This window comes from Amblyraja radiata, chromosome 14 (genome assembly GCF_010909765.2).
Source record: "Amblyraja radiata isolate CabotCenter1 chromosome 14, sAmbRad1.1.pri, whole genome shotgun sequence".
NCBI lineage: Eukaryota > Metazoa > Chordata > Chondrichthyes > Rajiformes > Rajidae > Amblyraja > Amblyraja radiata.
Window position 1 is genome coordinate 28130215 of NC_045969.1, and position 16553 is coordinate 28146767.

The following is a 16553-nucleotide window of genomic DNA, read 5'->3' on the forward strand; positions in this document are numbered from 1 at the left end:
TTTCAAGGCCAAACATGTCTGAAATTAGAAGCACTCCTGACAAATGAATTACCTCCATAGCTCTTTGGGAAAACTTGCATCACTTCTTTCTCAGAGACAAGGGTGAAATGGAAGATATTGGTGGTATTGCGCTCTTTGGTGACTGGGTCTACAACCGTGCAGTGGACTCTGACCTGAATGTACTCGCCTTTGGTATAACAAACCTGTAGAGTGAAGAGAATAGTGCTGCTAATATTAGTCAAAGAATGTTTAATTGTAACATACTGAAAGCAGAACAATGAAATCCTTACTTGCAGCAGCACAAGTCTACAGATGGTTAAACCTTGCTGGTTTCCTTTGAAAGGATTGACTTGATTTTAAAATGACAAACCTTTTGCAAGATTATTTGATGTAATACAAACAGGAATACTATTTGCCAAGTTAGCAGGGAACTACAAGATGCATCATCAAACAAGGCTTTCCCTATTAGACAAAAGGAATGGTAGACGCTGAAATCTTACGTAGAACTCAGTGCTGGAGTAACTCAGTGGGTCAGGCAGCATCGCTGGAGAATATGGATAGGTGACATTTTGGATTGAGTGCCTTCTCCAATCTGAAGAAAGGTCCCAACCCAAAAATGTCGCCTACCCATGTCACCCTGTGATGCTACCTGACCTGCTGAGTTACCTCAGCACTGTGTTCTATTCTAGGCTTTCCCCAAGTATCTACAATGAAATGTGTTGCCATCGTCAGAAAGATTTGATGCCAGCACATTTGGAGAAGGCAAATATAATAGATTGAACATTTTGGTACAGCGGTATAGGATACATTGTGCACATTCCTTACATTCTTTAAATATTTTCAAACATTGGGCCCTTTAGGAAAACAGAGCATACACCTCTTGTTCATGGGTGCTCTTGTGTCCTGTTAACCTCTGTCTTGATGTTTAATGCTCATCTTTTAATTCCCTAATCATCACCAAGTCATCTAAAATTATGGGCTAATAAAATGGAAGTTGTTTCATGACTGCATTTATAAATATTTTACATACAGTGCACAGGACTGCTCTCCAGTTGTGGTGGGATGGTTGTTGCCTAATAACAGCTGGGAAGAAACTCCCTGAATCTGGAGTGTGAGTTTTCACTCTTCTATACTTTTGCCCGATGGGAGAGGGGAGAAGAGGGAGGAACCAGGGTGCGACTCGTCCTAAATTATGCTGCTGGCGTTGCCATGGTAGCGCGAGGTATAGATGGAGTCAATTAAAGGTTTGCTTGATGGTCTGGGCTGCGTCCACAATTCGCTGTAGATTGTTGGACAAATGCCAGAGATGAAATGATAAAAGGTAGCGAAATAAGGAGAGAAAAATCATGCAATGTGAAGCCAGAAGGTGGAATATAGGTGGGAGAGATGTACATGGGAAGGTGGGGCACAAGGAAGAGAGGTGAGAAAAAAGATTTGGGGGAGGTTCTGTAGGTACCTAAAGTCCCAAAATTTGAGAATTCAATGTTCATGCCTATGGGTTCTAACCTAACAAAGCAGAATTTGAGGTGCTGTTCAGACACAAAAATGCTGGATTAACTCAGTCTCAGTGTGTCAGGCAGCATCTCTGGAGAACTGTATAGGTGGTGTTTCAGGATGGGACCCTTCTTCAGACATTGCGGGGGATGGAGGGTCTTAGGGAAGAAAGCTAGAAGAGTAGAGGGACAGGACAAACATGGCAGGTCATAGGTGAACACAGGCAAGGAGGAGTTTTGACAGACGGTTAGACAAAGGCCAGAGATTAATACATAGGAGTGAGACAAAAGGTTTAGAGAGTTATGAATTGTGAAGCTAAAGGATTAATAAGGTGTGAATAGTTGAATAGTTTAGGAAGGGAGGGGAGACAGGTGATATGGTGGTTGGGTGGAAAAAGAGGTTACCTATAGTTGAAGAATTCAATGTTCATACCATTGGGTTATAGGCTACCCAAGAGGAATACAAGGCATTGTTCCCTAGTTTGCGTGTGGCCTTACTCTAGCAATGTAGAAGTCCAGGACAAAGGCCACTATGGGAATGGGAAGGGGAGTTAAAATGGTTAGCAATCGGGAGTTTCTGAGTGCAAATGTTCAGCGAAGGGGCCACCAAGTCTATGCTTAGTCTCACCGATTTACAGGAGCCCCCATTGAGGTTGGAGGAAGTGCACGTGAACAGCTGTCTTACCAGACGTTGGACAGCAGCGGAGATGGGGAGATGTAATGGGTGGTGGGATCATGTTGGAGTTGCCGGTAATGTGGAGGATGATATGTTGGATACGAAGGCTGCTAGGATGAAAGGCGAGAACCAGGGGAACTCTATTCTTGCTCCATCTGAAGGGAGGAGGAACAACAAAACCAGAACTACGGGACACAGGAGAGGTAGGTGAAGGATCCATCTATGACAGAAGAGGGGATACCGTGTTTACTAAAGAAAGAGGTCATCTTGGATCTCCTTGAATGGAATGCCTCATCTTGGGTGCAGATGTGGCGGAAATGGACATTGAGAATTGGGGATGGTGTATTTACAAGAGGCAGGATTCCGGAGGCTTTGGAGGGTGGGGGGGGGGGGGGGCGGGATTAAAATGCAGGTTTGTATTGGTTGTCGGAGAGGAATTTGCGCAGACTGCTAGCTGATAAATATAATCCACTCTGCGAACCCGCCCCCGTTTCAAAAAAAAGTTGCTGGTCGATTGCGTCACTGGATTGAACTTAAACGCGACTAAACATGCCTTCAACATCAAAGATAGCAAGTGCAGTACAAAACAAAAGGTATGTTGTTTATCTATATTACTAAAAGTCTGTTCTTGACCGGTTTTGGCGATCTGTGCTGCGATTTCCGAGAGAACGCCGCCACCTAAGGCCGCCATTTTTGGCCACCTCGCTCAGAGTCCCCCTACGCCGCATGTGTGCCGAGGATTTTTCCAGTCGATGAAAAATGACAGAGATATTAATGATTTTACAAAATTCCCCATTCTCTCTGCTGCCCCCGCCGGCGGCAGGGGGGATGGACTATAAAACCAGGAAGTGGTGTGCCTCAATTAGTCTGCAAGCTGGAGGAAGGCAGAGGGTCACGTTTCTCTGAGCTGTGAATAACACTGAACACATGTCCACACAACTGTGAGTAAGTACCCTTAATGTGATTTGAAAATGAAAATATGGTTAAAGTAAAAAAGCACTGCCTGCAAATGGTTGTTTGGGAGGTTTGGATTGAAATAAAAAGGCACTCTCTCTCCCCCCCCCCTCTCCTCTCCCTCCCACCCCCCCCCCCCCTCTCCTCTCCCCCCCTCCCCTCTTTCCCTCCATCCCCTCCCCTAAACCCCCCTCCCCTCCACACACCCCTACCCCTTTCCATCCACCCCCCCTTCCCCTCCCCTCACCCCCCTCAGCACACCCCCTCACTCCCCCCTCCCCTTTCCCCTTCCCCCCCTCTGTCTTTCTCTTTTTCTCCCACTCCTCCCCTCCATCCCCTCCCACACCGTCCCTCCCCTAAACCCCCCTCACCTCTGCCCCCCCTCTCTCACCCTCTCTCTCTCCTCCCCTCCACCCCCACCTTTCCCCTCTCGCCCACCCTCCCTCTTCTCCTCCTCGCCACCCCCCTCTCCCTCTTGCCCCTCTCTGTGTCTCTGCCCCTTCTCTCTCTGCCCCCTCTCTAGATGTGACTGCGTTGGGGGCTATGCGTCAGTAGATAGGGTGGTTATGGGGTAAAAGGAGCAAATTAATATAATATCAAGGGGGGTAATTAGCATGAGTGTGGGGGGGGTAGAGATAGTTAATGTGTGTGACGCTGCATGCCACCCCCCCCCCCCCCCCCCACAACCGCACGTTGGGGGAACAGACCCAACGGGTCTGCACTTGGTCTAGTTTAACATATTATCTTGCTTTTTGGCTTCATTTTAATCTGCTGATGAGAAAAATGTTATTTAGGCCACGATACAAATCGCCCGTGTCTTGCCTGCCGATGGGAATTAAATCATGGCAGCCGCAACATTCCAATCGATCATATTCCAGAAACATACCCTCTTAAAATAATCACATTCATTATTTTGTTTGCACAATCATGTCATAAGAACATCTAAATCATCTATATTTTGTGTTATTGTCTATCCATGATCAATATTTTCATACTAAATATCCACAGTACAGTTTTAGTCGGATGCATTATGCAAAAAAAAATAATGATTTTGATTATCTTGAGATAGACTTGAAATGTAGCTTACCCATTTTCTCCAGAGATGCTACCTGACCCACTGAGTTAGTCCAGCACTTTTTTGTTGTTGAAAACCAGCACCTGCAGTTCCTCAAAAGGAGTATCACATAGTTATTATACTAAATGTTTAGTGGACTTGTCCAATTAAGGTTTTTGGGGTGTAGAACAGATAGATAAGGAACAGATCGGGAGGGAGAGGGCATTTAGTGAGATAAAATAGAGCTCAGTACTAAACTACCTTGAAGTCAGCAAAGCATAACAAATCAAAAAGAGCATTTCAAGCTGTAAGGGCATACATTACCTGTGCTGAAAGGTACAGCAAGGCACCAATCTCAACTGGCCTTTGAAAAAGAATATCATCTACAGCAGCTGCAGAAGGCCTTGAACCCCTAAAATTAAGAATTTGAGAAGTTAAAATGTAAAACCAAATACATCACCAAGGATATATAACATTTCTTAAGTCACACAAGGTAAATTCTCCCTTTTTCTTGACTTGTTTTCTTCAATGCTATACAGAGTGTGCAAGCATTGCACACCAAGAGGTTATCCTCACAGCCTCACACTCCCACCATTTACTGCTTCACAAGAAAGCAGGAGGCTGCTACTCAGGCCCTCAAGATGCCCCATCATTCATTACGGTCATGGCTGATCTGCTTCAAGCTTCATCCCTTCTGTGCCACTTCCCCAAAGCTCTCGATTCCCCCACCTTTAAAAAATGTATCTACTTTCATTGAAATACTTCCAATGATTTAGCCTCCATACATATGTCGAAATGCGCAAATCTGTGATGCATTACAATTGTTCATTTAATTATCTGGAGAAATAAGATAAAATCAGTCAAATAAAAACAAATATAAATAAGCAGCAGCGTTAGTAATACACTGGGATAGGGAAAACTAAGCATGAAGTCCAGCTGCAGAAAACTTTAGTACTTTGGTTTGCATTTAATATATAAGGGAAATACGGTTCTTACCCATAGACACAAGCAGTTGCCCATGCTAATTCAAAAGCTTTCCTCATCAGAAATCCGCCAAAGATTTTGTTGAAAATGTTACGTTCCTGGTTTAAAAAAAAACTTCTTTACCCACAAGGTGTAACCTATTCAATAATACTTCAATAGAAATGAGAACACATCAACTTATAAGAGAATATCAAGAATTTCTATTAATTAAGTCACTAAATAAATTTTATTCAGTTAAACAATAAGACAAAGTAGTACTTCTTAACTAAGATGGCATAGGAACAGGAACATCAACAGTAGAATCAGAACTAACTTATTCTAAATAATAGGACCCAGATTCCCAATTTTCCATTCTACATCGTCTTTGAGGCCTTTGCACGTTTTAATCTGCACTTTCTCTGTAAATGTAATACAATATTCAGCACTATTTATTTTCTTTTTTTTTTGCACTACCCGATACAGTAAGATTTGCCTGGATAATATGCAATTCGTACTATACAAGCTTCACACTATACATAAAGTTTTTCACCACATCTTAGTACACATGACACGAATAAATAAATACCAAATAGGAGATTTATGGCGATGCTCATGAAATTACTTAGACGTTGAAAATGACCTCCAGTTAAAGCACTTAGAAATTTCTCCCAGAGATAGTTTCAATTATTCCTAGAGAATCAAAAGCAAGGGAGGTAAATGAATACATACCATTGTTACACCTTTACTTATATTTGAATATATACTTTACAATATAGTTCATATTGAAAAACAAGAGTTGTGATCGTGCAAACCCAAACGAAGAAGCATCATCGCTTAACTTATCATTGTTGAGGAGGCAACTATGAATTGAGTAACCTTTCTTTCACATGACACTTCATATGGCATAGCTATGGCTTCACACTATTACATAATTATTGAATAGATAAATAAGATGCTTTCACAGTTTAGACGATTTATAACATCATCATATTTTGTGGCTTTTCAGCTTAACCAGTAGCATGTGAAGCTGATTTTTTAAGTTTGTGCTTTTGGCCAAATAAGGCACCTTCATCCGAAGGATGGAGCATAGCTCGGTCTTTAAATGCAGCGCGCAGAGGGAAAAAATATATCCGTGTATCAATTCTGTATGTGGACGAATACTCTCTTGAACTTCTGCAGATGTATGGTAGAGAGCATATTGACTGGTTGCATCAAGGCCTGGTTCGGCAATTCGAACGCTCAGTGACAAAGGAAATTACAAAAAAAGTGAACAGTCCAGTCCTTCACAGGTACAAACCTCCCCACTATAGAATGTGTTGCCTCAAAAAGGCAGCCAGCATCATCAAGGGCCCACACCATCCTGACCATGCTCTCATGTAATTCCATCGGGAGGAAGGTATAGGAATCCGAAAACTGGTAAATCTAGGTCCAGGAACAGCTTCCTCCCAACAACCATCAGGCTATTGAACTCAACAAATTCTGAATAAACTCCAAATTGCCTTAAATGCTCTTGGGACTTGTGGTGTTGTTTTTGTTCTTACACTATTATTTTAGAACATTTTGTTGTTTATCATGGTCTTTACCGAGAACGATGTTTACATATCTGTCGTCTTGCTGCAAGTAAGAATTTCAATCAGTGTGAAGGTGTGGACCAGAGAGACAGAGACAGAGACAGAGACAGAGACAGAGACAGAGACAGAGACAGAGACAGAGACAGAGACAGAGACAGAGACAGAGACAGAGACAGAGACAGAGACAGAGACAGAGACAGAGACAGAGACAGAGACAGAGAGAGACTGAATATCTTACTGTTTTTCTTCAACAATAAAGAAACTATTAATCAAAAGATCTCCCCCTCTCTCTCTAAGATACGCATGGTAATAAAAACATGAGGCAGAAGGGAGAGAACCAGTCAGAGGGGGGCAGAGAACACTTTAGTGGGAACAGAGTCAAAGCAATTAGGAGGTAGGAACCAGGACTCCAGAAAGATGCAAGTTGAGGGCACGGGCAGAGAAAAAAATTCAAGGACCTCCAGAGACAGAGAGAACCAGAAACATGTGAAGGATTGTAATGAGTGAAAAAGATGGCTGTGAGGCCCTTTAACATATTGGAGATTTGAGAGCCAGAGACAAATTGCTGAAGTGGGAGACAGAGGAGTCATGAATGGATGAGTGTGTGACAGAACAGATCAGTGGATGCAGAAATGTTGCGAATTAAGGGCCAAAGGCTAGAGATTTTGAACTTTTGAGAAAGCAAAATTAATTTTATGAATTGGGAGAACAAGTTTCCCCAGGCAGATACAAATGGAAGTAGAAATTGGAGGGCATAGAGGTAGGATAACAGAGGGGGGGGGGTGCCTCGAGCAAGCAGAGAAGAGGAAAATAAAAGGTGAGAGATGAACATGAAAGTGATCAGAGGTGACACCAGTTATTGAATCCGAGGGAGCAGAGAAGCGAGTCAATGAAACATATAAATAGATGCAGGAGTAGGACATTAAGCCCTTCGAGCCAGCAGCGCCATTCAATATGATCATGGCTGACCATCTAGAATCAGTACCCCGTTCCTGCTTTTCACCCATATTCCTCGATTCCTTTAGCCCTCAAAGCAAAATCTAATACTCTTGAAAACATCCAGTGAACTGCCTACTGTGGCAGAGAATTCCACAGATTCACAACTTTCCGAGTGAAGATGTTGTTCCTCATCTCAGTCCTAAATGGCCTACCCCTTATTCTTTGACTGTGAACCCTGGTTCTGGTCCCCCAACATCGGGAACATTTTTCCTGCGTCTAGCCTGTCCAATCCTTTCAGAATTTTATGTTTCTATAAGATCCTCTCTCATCTTTCTAAATTCCAGTGAATACAAACCCAGTCGACCCATTCTTTCATCATATGTCACTGCCGCCGTCCCGGGAATTAACGTGGTGAACCTACGCTGCACTCCCCCAATATCAATAATGTCCTTCCTTAAATTAGGAGACCAAAATTGCACACAATACTCCAGGTGCAGTCTCACCTGGGCACTGTACAATTGCAGTAGGACCTACTTACTCCTAAACTCAAATCCTCTCCCAATGAAGGCCAACATGCCATTAGCTTTCTTCACTGCCTGTTGTACCTGCATGCTAACTATGAGTTGGTTGTAAATAGAGCCAGGGGAATTTACTTGAAGATGGAGTAGGAACAGATCCAGCAATGTGAACTCACAAGCATGTTATGATTTATGCAGCATAAAGTTACTTGAAGAGGCTGAAAGTGGAAAACGTGTCAGGTAGGAAATATTTTCAGGTAACAGCCGCCATTGGAAAATAGCAATGAGGATGGTGGAATAAGCTACTTAAAGAAGAAACTGGTGGAGCATTAATGGGATAGCCCAATGTTTGAGTGATGATAAATACCACACGGCTTGTGGAAGAGGCAACTGATGCCAAAATAACATGATGCATTATTAAAGAGAAAGAGACCAATGATTCAGAGGAAGTTCAGACAAAAAGTCTTATTCACAACTCAACTGATGTCCATCTGCCCGTCATCCTCCCCTTATCTGGTTCCAGCTATCACCTTCCCACAGACCTATGTTGTCTCCACATCTCGCCTCCCCCCAGTTGCTGTCTCCCAACTCAATGATCTGCTCCCCAACCTTGCTCCATCTTCACCTGGTTCCATTTATTGCATCCCAACCTCTGCCTCAACCTTCCCACTCATTTTTTTACACTGGCAAACTCCCCTACACTATCAGTCTTGACCTGAAACATTTGCCTCCAGATGCTGTCTGACCGGCAGAGTTCCTCCAGCAGTTTGTTATTTCTATTCCGATTCCAGCATTTGTAGTCTCTTGTGCCTCTACTGAACCACTTTCCTGATAGCAGAGAGGCTGCGATAGCTGGATATCAGTGAGTGGAAAGTGAAGGAGATTGGCAAAGTTGGGCAGATTGGAGGCAAGATTGATTGCACCCTACACCAATACAGTGTGGGGATGGTGCTCACAGAAATACTCCGCTGCCTCTCAGCCCAGAGGTGACAAGAGGGCACAGAAGGAACCAAACCTTGTTTGTTGGCAAAAAAAAAGTGAAGGTCCAGAAGAGTCAAATGTTTGCAGTTTGGATTCAGGAGAGTGGAAAGGAGAGTTGAATAGTGGTGCATGAAATCTCTAGAAGGCAAATGGAAAAGAAAATAAGACTGGCTCGGTTCCAAAGCAGATTAATACAGAGAGCAATTCAAGTAGATTAGGCATGGTTATACAACAAGATTATGATAGATATCATGTCATATACCATAGGCCAAATGGTCTGTTTCTGCAAATACTGTGTAACATAGTGCATCTGTACAGCTTCCACACACAACACAAACAATAAACATCATCACCATGTGAGTGCAGAGGGTGCAATATTCCAGCTGTGGATTAAAGTGTGCCAATTATTACACCACAAGCACATTAGATACATAGATACATAGACAATAGGTAAAAAAGTAGGCCATTCGGCCCTTCGAGCCAGCACTGCCATTCAATGTGATCATGGCTGATCATCCACAATCAGTACCCCGTTCCCGCCTTCTCCCCATACCCCTTGATTCCGCTAGCCCTAAGAGCTCTATCTAACTCTTTTGAATGTATCCGGTCAAGCCCCACTGAAGCATTGAAAGCTTATTTTTACAAATTTGTAACAGAGGACTAAAAATTCAGCATTACAATAAAGCCATCTTTAAAGAAGTGGAAAGAGACTGGAGACCCATCTGAAAACCTTTTTCCCCAGTGAACACATAAATGAAGGAATGACAGGCTTAACATACAAGGAGATGCTGGATGGGCTGGGACTGTTTTCCTTGGAGTGAAGGGGTATCAGGGGTGACCTTATGGAGGTTTATAAAATCATGAAGGTCATAAATGCGGTAAATAGCCAGTCATTTTCCTAGAGTAGGGGAGTCTTAAACTTGAGGGCATAGGTTTAAGGGGAGGGAAAAAAATTAAAGGGGATTCAAGTGTCAGGTTTTCCATACAGAGGATGACTGATAAATGGAGCGAGTGGTCAGGAGGTTGTATGGAGAAGTATACTTTCAATGTTTAAAATACCCTTGGACAGGTACATGGATAGGAAATGAATAGAGGATACATCAAAAAACAGGCAAATGGGGCTAGCTCAGATCGGCATCTTAATTGGGATGGCCAAGTTGGGCTGAAGTGACTGTTTCTATTATGTAACAACTATGAATTTATCTTCCCAAGAACACAATAATGGGCATTATTTTCTGGAAAAAGCCCAGAGTTAACACTGGGATTATTCCTGGAAAGCAATGTTTCCAATGTTGCAAGTGTCTTGTGCCTTTCCCGGCTCGAGTTATTATATAGCATTGCTTTGAGTTTTACTATTTTTTCTTGGGTCCAGCACCACTGGACGTATCTACAAAGAATGACAAATGTCACCTCAGTCCTTCACAGAATGCCGCATGAAACTACAAGACTCTGCAAGTACTTTGAGTTCTTCCCAAATGGATCAGGCAGTTCAATAGTCATATGCTAGTGGTAAGCATCACTAAATATGGGTAAAGAGTATCTGCCAGTGCTTCAGACAAAACAGGCTTTGGCACATCGTCATGAACAGACTTGTTCAGTACCATTCTACAACCAGCTCTAGCTGCCCGTTTACTTAAGAAAAGAGAAATGTCACCGTGGTGTGTCTATACAAAAGCTCACATTTCCATTGTCATTGGAACCCTTCTAAAAAAATGACACCATCAACCTGCCAGTGCACTCCTTACACATTTCACTTCGCCGGTGCTCCAATGTTCAAATACTGTGACAAAGTGAAGGAGTGTCCTGACCTAAAACATCGTCGGTCCATTTCCCTCAACAGATGCTACCTGACCCGCCAAGTTTCTCCAGCAGTTGGTTCTCACTCGTGGCATCAAAATTGTATCTCTCCACCACTTCAGTCCCAGCTCCACTAAGGCTCCACTTGTTAGACTCCAGTTAGTAATCAAGGGAAAGCAGAGAGAGTGAATAAGGGAGGCCATTGAAATACCATACGAGACACTACTGCATGGACAGATGATGAGAAGTCGAAAAGGGGACGGGGGGGGGAATTAAATAATGTAACACGCCGGGGATGTTAGGATTTAGGTGAAAATGTTAAAATATTGAAACCCCACTTCAACCTAAAGGGTCCCGGCACAAAATGTCACCTATCCCTTTTCTCCAGAGATGCTGCCTGACCCGCTGAGTTCCACCAGCACTTTATGTCTATCTCCAATCATAACCAAGTCCAGTCAACAATGATGTGAGCTGGGAGCAAACATTGCTCTAATTAAGATTATGTGGTGCCGTTTTTGAGATTGAACGGGTGGGGTTGGCACATGGTCATGAATAGGGTGAGGTTTCCCCGAGCTGCGTACACCTGGGCTCAGGGAGAGGTGAACTGCTGAACATAGACACAAGCAGATAAGACCAGTGATCCAGGAGGACGACTGAGTCCCCGTCCTCCTCCTTTCTGAAATCCTTTTCCTCCACCCATGTCCACTTGATCCATTAACAACACCAGCAAAGTAAGTGTGGGGATAGAATTCAGAGTTGTGCAGCATAAATATAGCCCTTTGGCTTATCATGTCCTTGCTGACCTTTTTGCCCATCTACATTAATCTCATACCGTGCCTATTGAAGTATGTCCAGATATCTCTTAAACTATTATTATAACTGATCTGACCACCTCTTCTGGCAGTAAGTTTCGGGTATCAATCACTCTACAAAAAAATAACTCAAATCCCAGTTAAAACTCTTTCCTCTCGCCTTAAACCAATGTCCTTTTGTTTTTGATGCCACTAAAATGAAGTTACAGTTAAATTCAGTCAAGGTTGATAGATTACTCGATATCCAAGAATTTTTACAATTATCCTGTGTAAAAGTTCTACATAGATGCAAAACTGTCTCAGATGCTGGTGACTTGCCTCATACAGACATTATACTGGTAACTGAATGTCCCAGGATTTCAATATTTGAGACGTAGTTGAGAGGGAGGCAAAAGAGGTGGAAGATTTGCACTACTAATCAGGGAGAATGTCATAGCAGCGCTGAGAGGATATTCTGAGGGGTTCAACCACTGAGGTAATATGGGTGGAACATAGAAATAAGAAAGGTGCAAGCACTAGTAGAATTTTATTATAGGTCCCCCAAAAGCAAGCAGGAGAGGAACAGATTACTGAAAGATGCCAAGGTAACAGGATTATTTTAGTAGATGACTAACTTTCCCAATCTTGACTGGGACTTGCAGTGCCAAAGGCTTAGAAGGGACAGAATTTGTGAGGTGTATTCAAAGGGCTTCTTGAAAAAGTTTGTGGATAGGCCAACCCGAGAAGGGGACATTCTGTACCTTATGTTGGGAAATGAGCATTTTCAGGAAAGTGATCACAACTCCATAAGTCTCAAGATTGTTTTGAATAGGGAGAAGGCTGGACCTTGCAGGTTGATACTAAATTGGAGTAAGACAAGGTACAACGTTATTAGGCAGGTCGGGAAGGTACACTGGTAACAACTGCTATTGGGCAAGTCCACATTTGACACGTATGAATCATTTAAAGGTCCAGTAAGGAGGGATATAGATGACAAAGTAAGGGAACCATGGATGACCAAAGGGGTTGTAAATCTGAAGATGCCCATGCAAAGTTGAAACGGGTGGAATCAGCCAGGGCCAGTGGAATATAAAGAAAGGAGGCAAGAACTCAAGCGGGCAATTAGAAGGGTCCAAATGGGCCATGAAAGTAGCGAATCTAGTTCCTTTATTTAATATAGAAAAGTACAGCACAGATAAGGGCCCTTTGTGCCAAACATGATGCCCCATTACAGGAAAGATGTTGTAGCTTTGGAAAGAGTGCAATGGAAATTTATCAGAACTATGCCTGGATTAGGGGCTATTAACGACAGGGAGAGGTTGGACAGACATGGATTATGCTTTCTAGATTGCCGAAGGTTGCGGGTAGACTTGATGGAAGTATATAAAATCATACGAGACACAGAAAAGGTAGATAGTCAGAACAATTTTTCCAGGATGGAAAAATCAAATACTAGAGGGCATAGCTTATAGGTGATAAGGGCGAAGTTTAAAGGAGATGTGTGGGGTAATTCTTTTTAACACAGTGGTTGGTGAATGCCTGGAACAGCTGGCGGTTGACACAGAGATGATAGTGGCTTATAAGAGACTTTTGGATAGGCACATGCAAATGCAGGGATATGGATTATGTGCAGGTAGGTAAGAGATGGCATCTTGTTCAGCATAGACATTATGGGCCAAAGAGCCTATTCTTGAGCTGTATGTAAGAAAGGTTCAATCGAGAGATTAATTGGACCTAAAAATCAGTAGAAAACGGGCTGACAATAAGGAAAATTGGCTTTGCTTCGTGATGCTTATCAGAGAATCCTTTGGATGGTGTACGTTTCCTTATGCCTGAAAGTTTAATGATAATGCCCTCTTGCTCACTGCCTACATACGCAACGTACAATGGTTAACTGGGTGTAACATTGGAGGTTTCTACTATTAGATAGCCTTTATTGTCATTCAGGCCGAAGTCTGAACGAAATTGCAGCAGTCATACATACAATACAATACAATAAAAAACAACAATAAACACATATTAACATCCACCACAGTGAGTCCACCCAGCATCTCCTCACTGTGATGGAGGCAAAAGTCTTAGGTCTGCAGTCTCTTCCCTCCTCTTCTCCCTCTGCGCTGAGGCGATACCCCACCGGGCGATGTTAAAAACTGTCCCGCGGCTCAATCACCGCGGCCCGGGGTGGTCGAAGCTGCCGCCCACCAGTCCTGCTGACGCAGCCGCTGGCCCGCGGCCGAACCCCGGACTCAGAACAACGTCCCAGCCACCCTCACGTGAGTATCGTGCCGTCTTCAGCCTCGGGCTGGGCCGCCCCCGACATGGGTGCCGTACCTCCCTCGGGCTGGGCCTCCCCGACATGGGCGCCGTACCTCCCTCGGGCTGGGCCGCCCCAACATGGGTGCCGTACCTCCCTCGGGCTGGGCCTCCCCGACATGGGCGCCGTACCTCCCTCGGGCTGGGCCGCCCCGACATGGGCGCCGTACCTCCCTCGGGCTGGGCCGCCCTGACTTGGGCGTCGCTACTTCCCCGGGCTGGGCCGCCCCGACATGGGCGCCGTACCTCCCTCGGGCTGGGCCGCCCCAACATGGGCGCCGCTCCTCCCTCGGGCTGGGCCGACCCGACATGGGCGCCGTACCTCCCTCGGGCTGGGCCGCCCCGACTTGGGCGTCGCTACTTCCCCGGGCCGGGCCGCCCCAACATGGGCGCCGCTCCTCCCTCGGGCTGGGCCGACCCGACATGGGCGCCGTACCTCCCTCGGGCTGGGCCGCCCCGACATGGGCGCCGTACCTCCCTCGGGCTGGGCCGCCCCGACTTGGGCGTCGTTACTTCCCCGGGCCGGGCCGCCCCGCCCCGACATGGGCGCCGCTCCTCCCTCGGGCTGGGCCGCCTCGACATGGGCGCCGCTCCTCCCTCGGGCTGGGCCGCCCCAACATGGGCGCCGCTCCTCCCTCGGGCTGGGCCGCCCCGACATGGGCGCCGCTCCTCCCTCGGGCTGGGAACGCCGTACCTCCCCGAGCTCGGCCACTCCGACGGGAGCACCGTTCCTTCCTCGGGCCAGGCCGCCCTCACGGGAGCGTCACAGCCCCTCACGGAAGCACTGTTCCAGCCCCGAGCCGGGCCGCCCTCACGGGAGCGAGCTCAGGGCCTGGCGGGCTCTGCCTCCCGAGCCTCGAGGTCGCCAGCTCCGCCATTAGGCCTCAGCGCAGACGGAGGCAGAGAAGGGGAATACGACAAAAAAGTCGCATTCCCCCGCAGGGAGAGACAGCAAGCCCCGTTTCAATCCCCCCCCCCAAACACAAACTAAAAACCAAAACTAGACTAACCAAAACGAAATAAACACAAAAAACACAAAACAAACAGGACTGCCGGTGAGCCACTGCAGCCAGAGCCGCGCCGCCACTACCCATTAAGCTTAAATGTAGTAATGATCCTTTTGATGCCAATACAAAAGATAAGCAAGAACAATGATACTTCAATTGTGAAAGAATATTTATTCCTCTGCCATGACCATTTCAGCACAATGTAACAGGTTGTACCATGAAAGGTGTTTCAATGTTCTATAAAGAATGCACCATGTCTTGTATCACATACCTGTGGGTGGCAGATCTCCAGACTCTTGAGTTTTGTATCCTCCATCCACACTGAATTAATTGGTAAAATCCGACTGCGGAAGCTTATAGTCCTAAAACAAAGAAGTTTTATGAAGACAATCAACTAAATAACATCCTGGGTATCTTTTCTATCAATTACTTATGTCTATAGCGCTCCTAAATTCAAAGCCTGCCCAAACAGCAGGCCAAGCCTAATACATAACACAAGTGGAGAGCTCTAAAGGAACTCAGTAGGCAGACAGCATATGTGGAAGGAGATGGGACAGTCAACGTTTCATTTTGAGCCCCCTTCATCTCGGCCATTATTATAAAAAGCACAATAACACTTTACAGACAAGAAAGCAAAATACATGGAAGATTGATGCCAAGCCACCTGAAGAATCGTTAATGAATCTCAAATCTTGCACACACAAAATCAAATTCTAAAAAGGCACTGAGAGATGAAACAACAAACAGATTTACAGGAAGCTCCAAGAAGGCAGCTGGAGGCTTTGGTTCCAGTCTTCAAGTGACAAAGTGAGGAAAATGTCATGATTTAAATTGGAATTCCAATGATATGGAAGAGATTACAAGGCTTCTGAAGCTGTAAAAAGAAGGACGAGAGGAGGATGTAGAGTACTTGGGGAACATTATGATATACTTGACATTTAGATTCACTCACTTGTCATCAAGAGTTTCCAGGAACATCTCATGTATAACTTTCCGCTCATCTTCATTTGGTGCTGTTTTCAGTAATGAAGTCTGCTTCATCGCCGTTCTCGTTGCTTTGTTTACTAGGATTTTTAATAAGATCCTGTTTCATAAATGTGCTGCCAATTTCAAAAGGCTTGACCATCAAAACTAGTTTTTCCCTTAAACAAGCAAAGTAATTGTCTTCAACGATAGTGGGAGAAAGTTTCTAAATGATGAGAACAAAGGTTGACAGGATAGGGGGATATTAAACAGATTAGAATATCAGTTCTTTTTCTCCAGAGATGCTGTCTGACCTGTCGAGTTACTCTGACATTTTGTGCCTATCTTTGGTTTAAACCAGCATCTGCAGTACTTTCCTACGCATCCATTGTGTGAACAACCTGTCACTCAGATCCCCATTAAATCCGTCCCCCGGAACCTGTTCCTTTTCATTTTGGCTGTCCCTACCCTGGGAAAAGACTCTCGACTGACTACCCTATCTATACCCCTCGTGTTAGTGATCAGACTCTGCA

The 16553-nt window shown here is 44.8% G+C and overlaps 1 protein-coding gene across 3 annotated transcripts in view; it reads right to left on the reverse strand.

Annotated features, from left to right (window-relative positions):
- Positions 1 to 16553, reverse strand: part of acot9 (acyl-CoA thioesterase 9) — a 52054-nt gene that overhangs the window by 7931 nt on the left and 27570 nt on the right. For all 3 annotated transcript variants that reach the window (XR_004414005.1, XM_033032909.1, XM_033032910.1), the window contains exons 11-15: positions 16010 to 16121; positions 15329 to 15419; positions 5174 to 5259; positions 4502 to 4589; positions 53 to 203 (exon numbers count right to left, since the gene is read on the reverse strand). Coding sequence is in view for 2 of the 3 variants with exons in the window: in XM_033032909.1 (XP_032888800.1) it covers positions 53 to 203; positions 4502 to 4589; positions 5174 to 5259; positions 15329 to 15419; positions 16010 to 16121 (528 nt within the window). In the remaining variant the exon portion in view is untranslated. The remainder of the gene's footprint in view (positions 1 to 52; positions 204 to 4501; positions 4590 to 5173; positions 5260 to 15328; positions 15420 to 16009; positions 16122 to 16553) is intronic.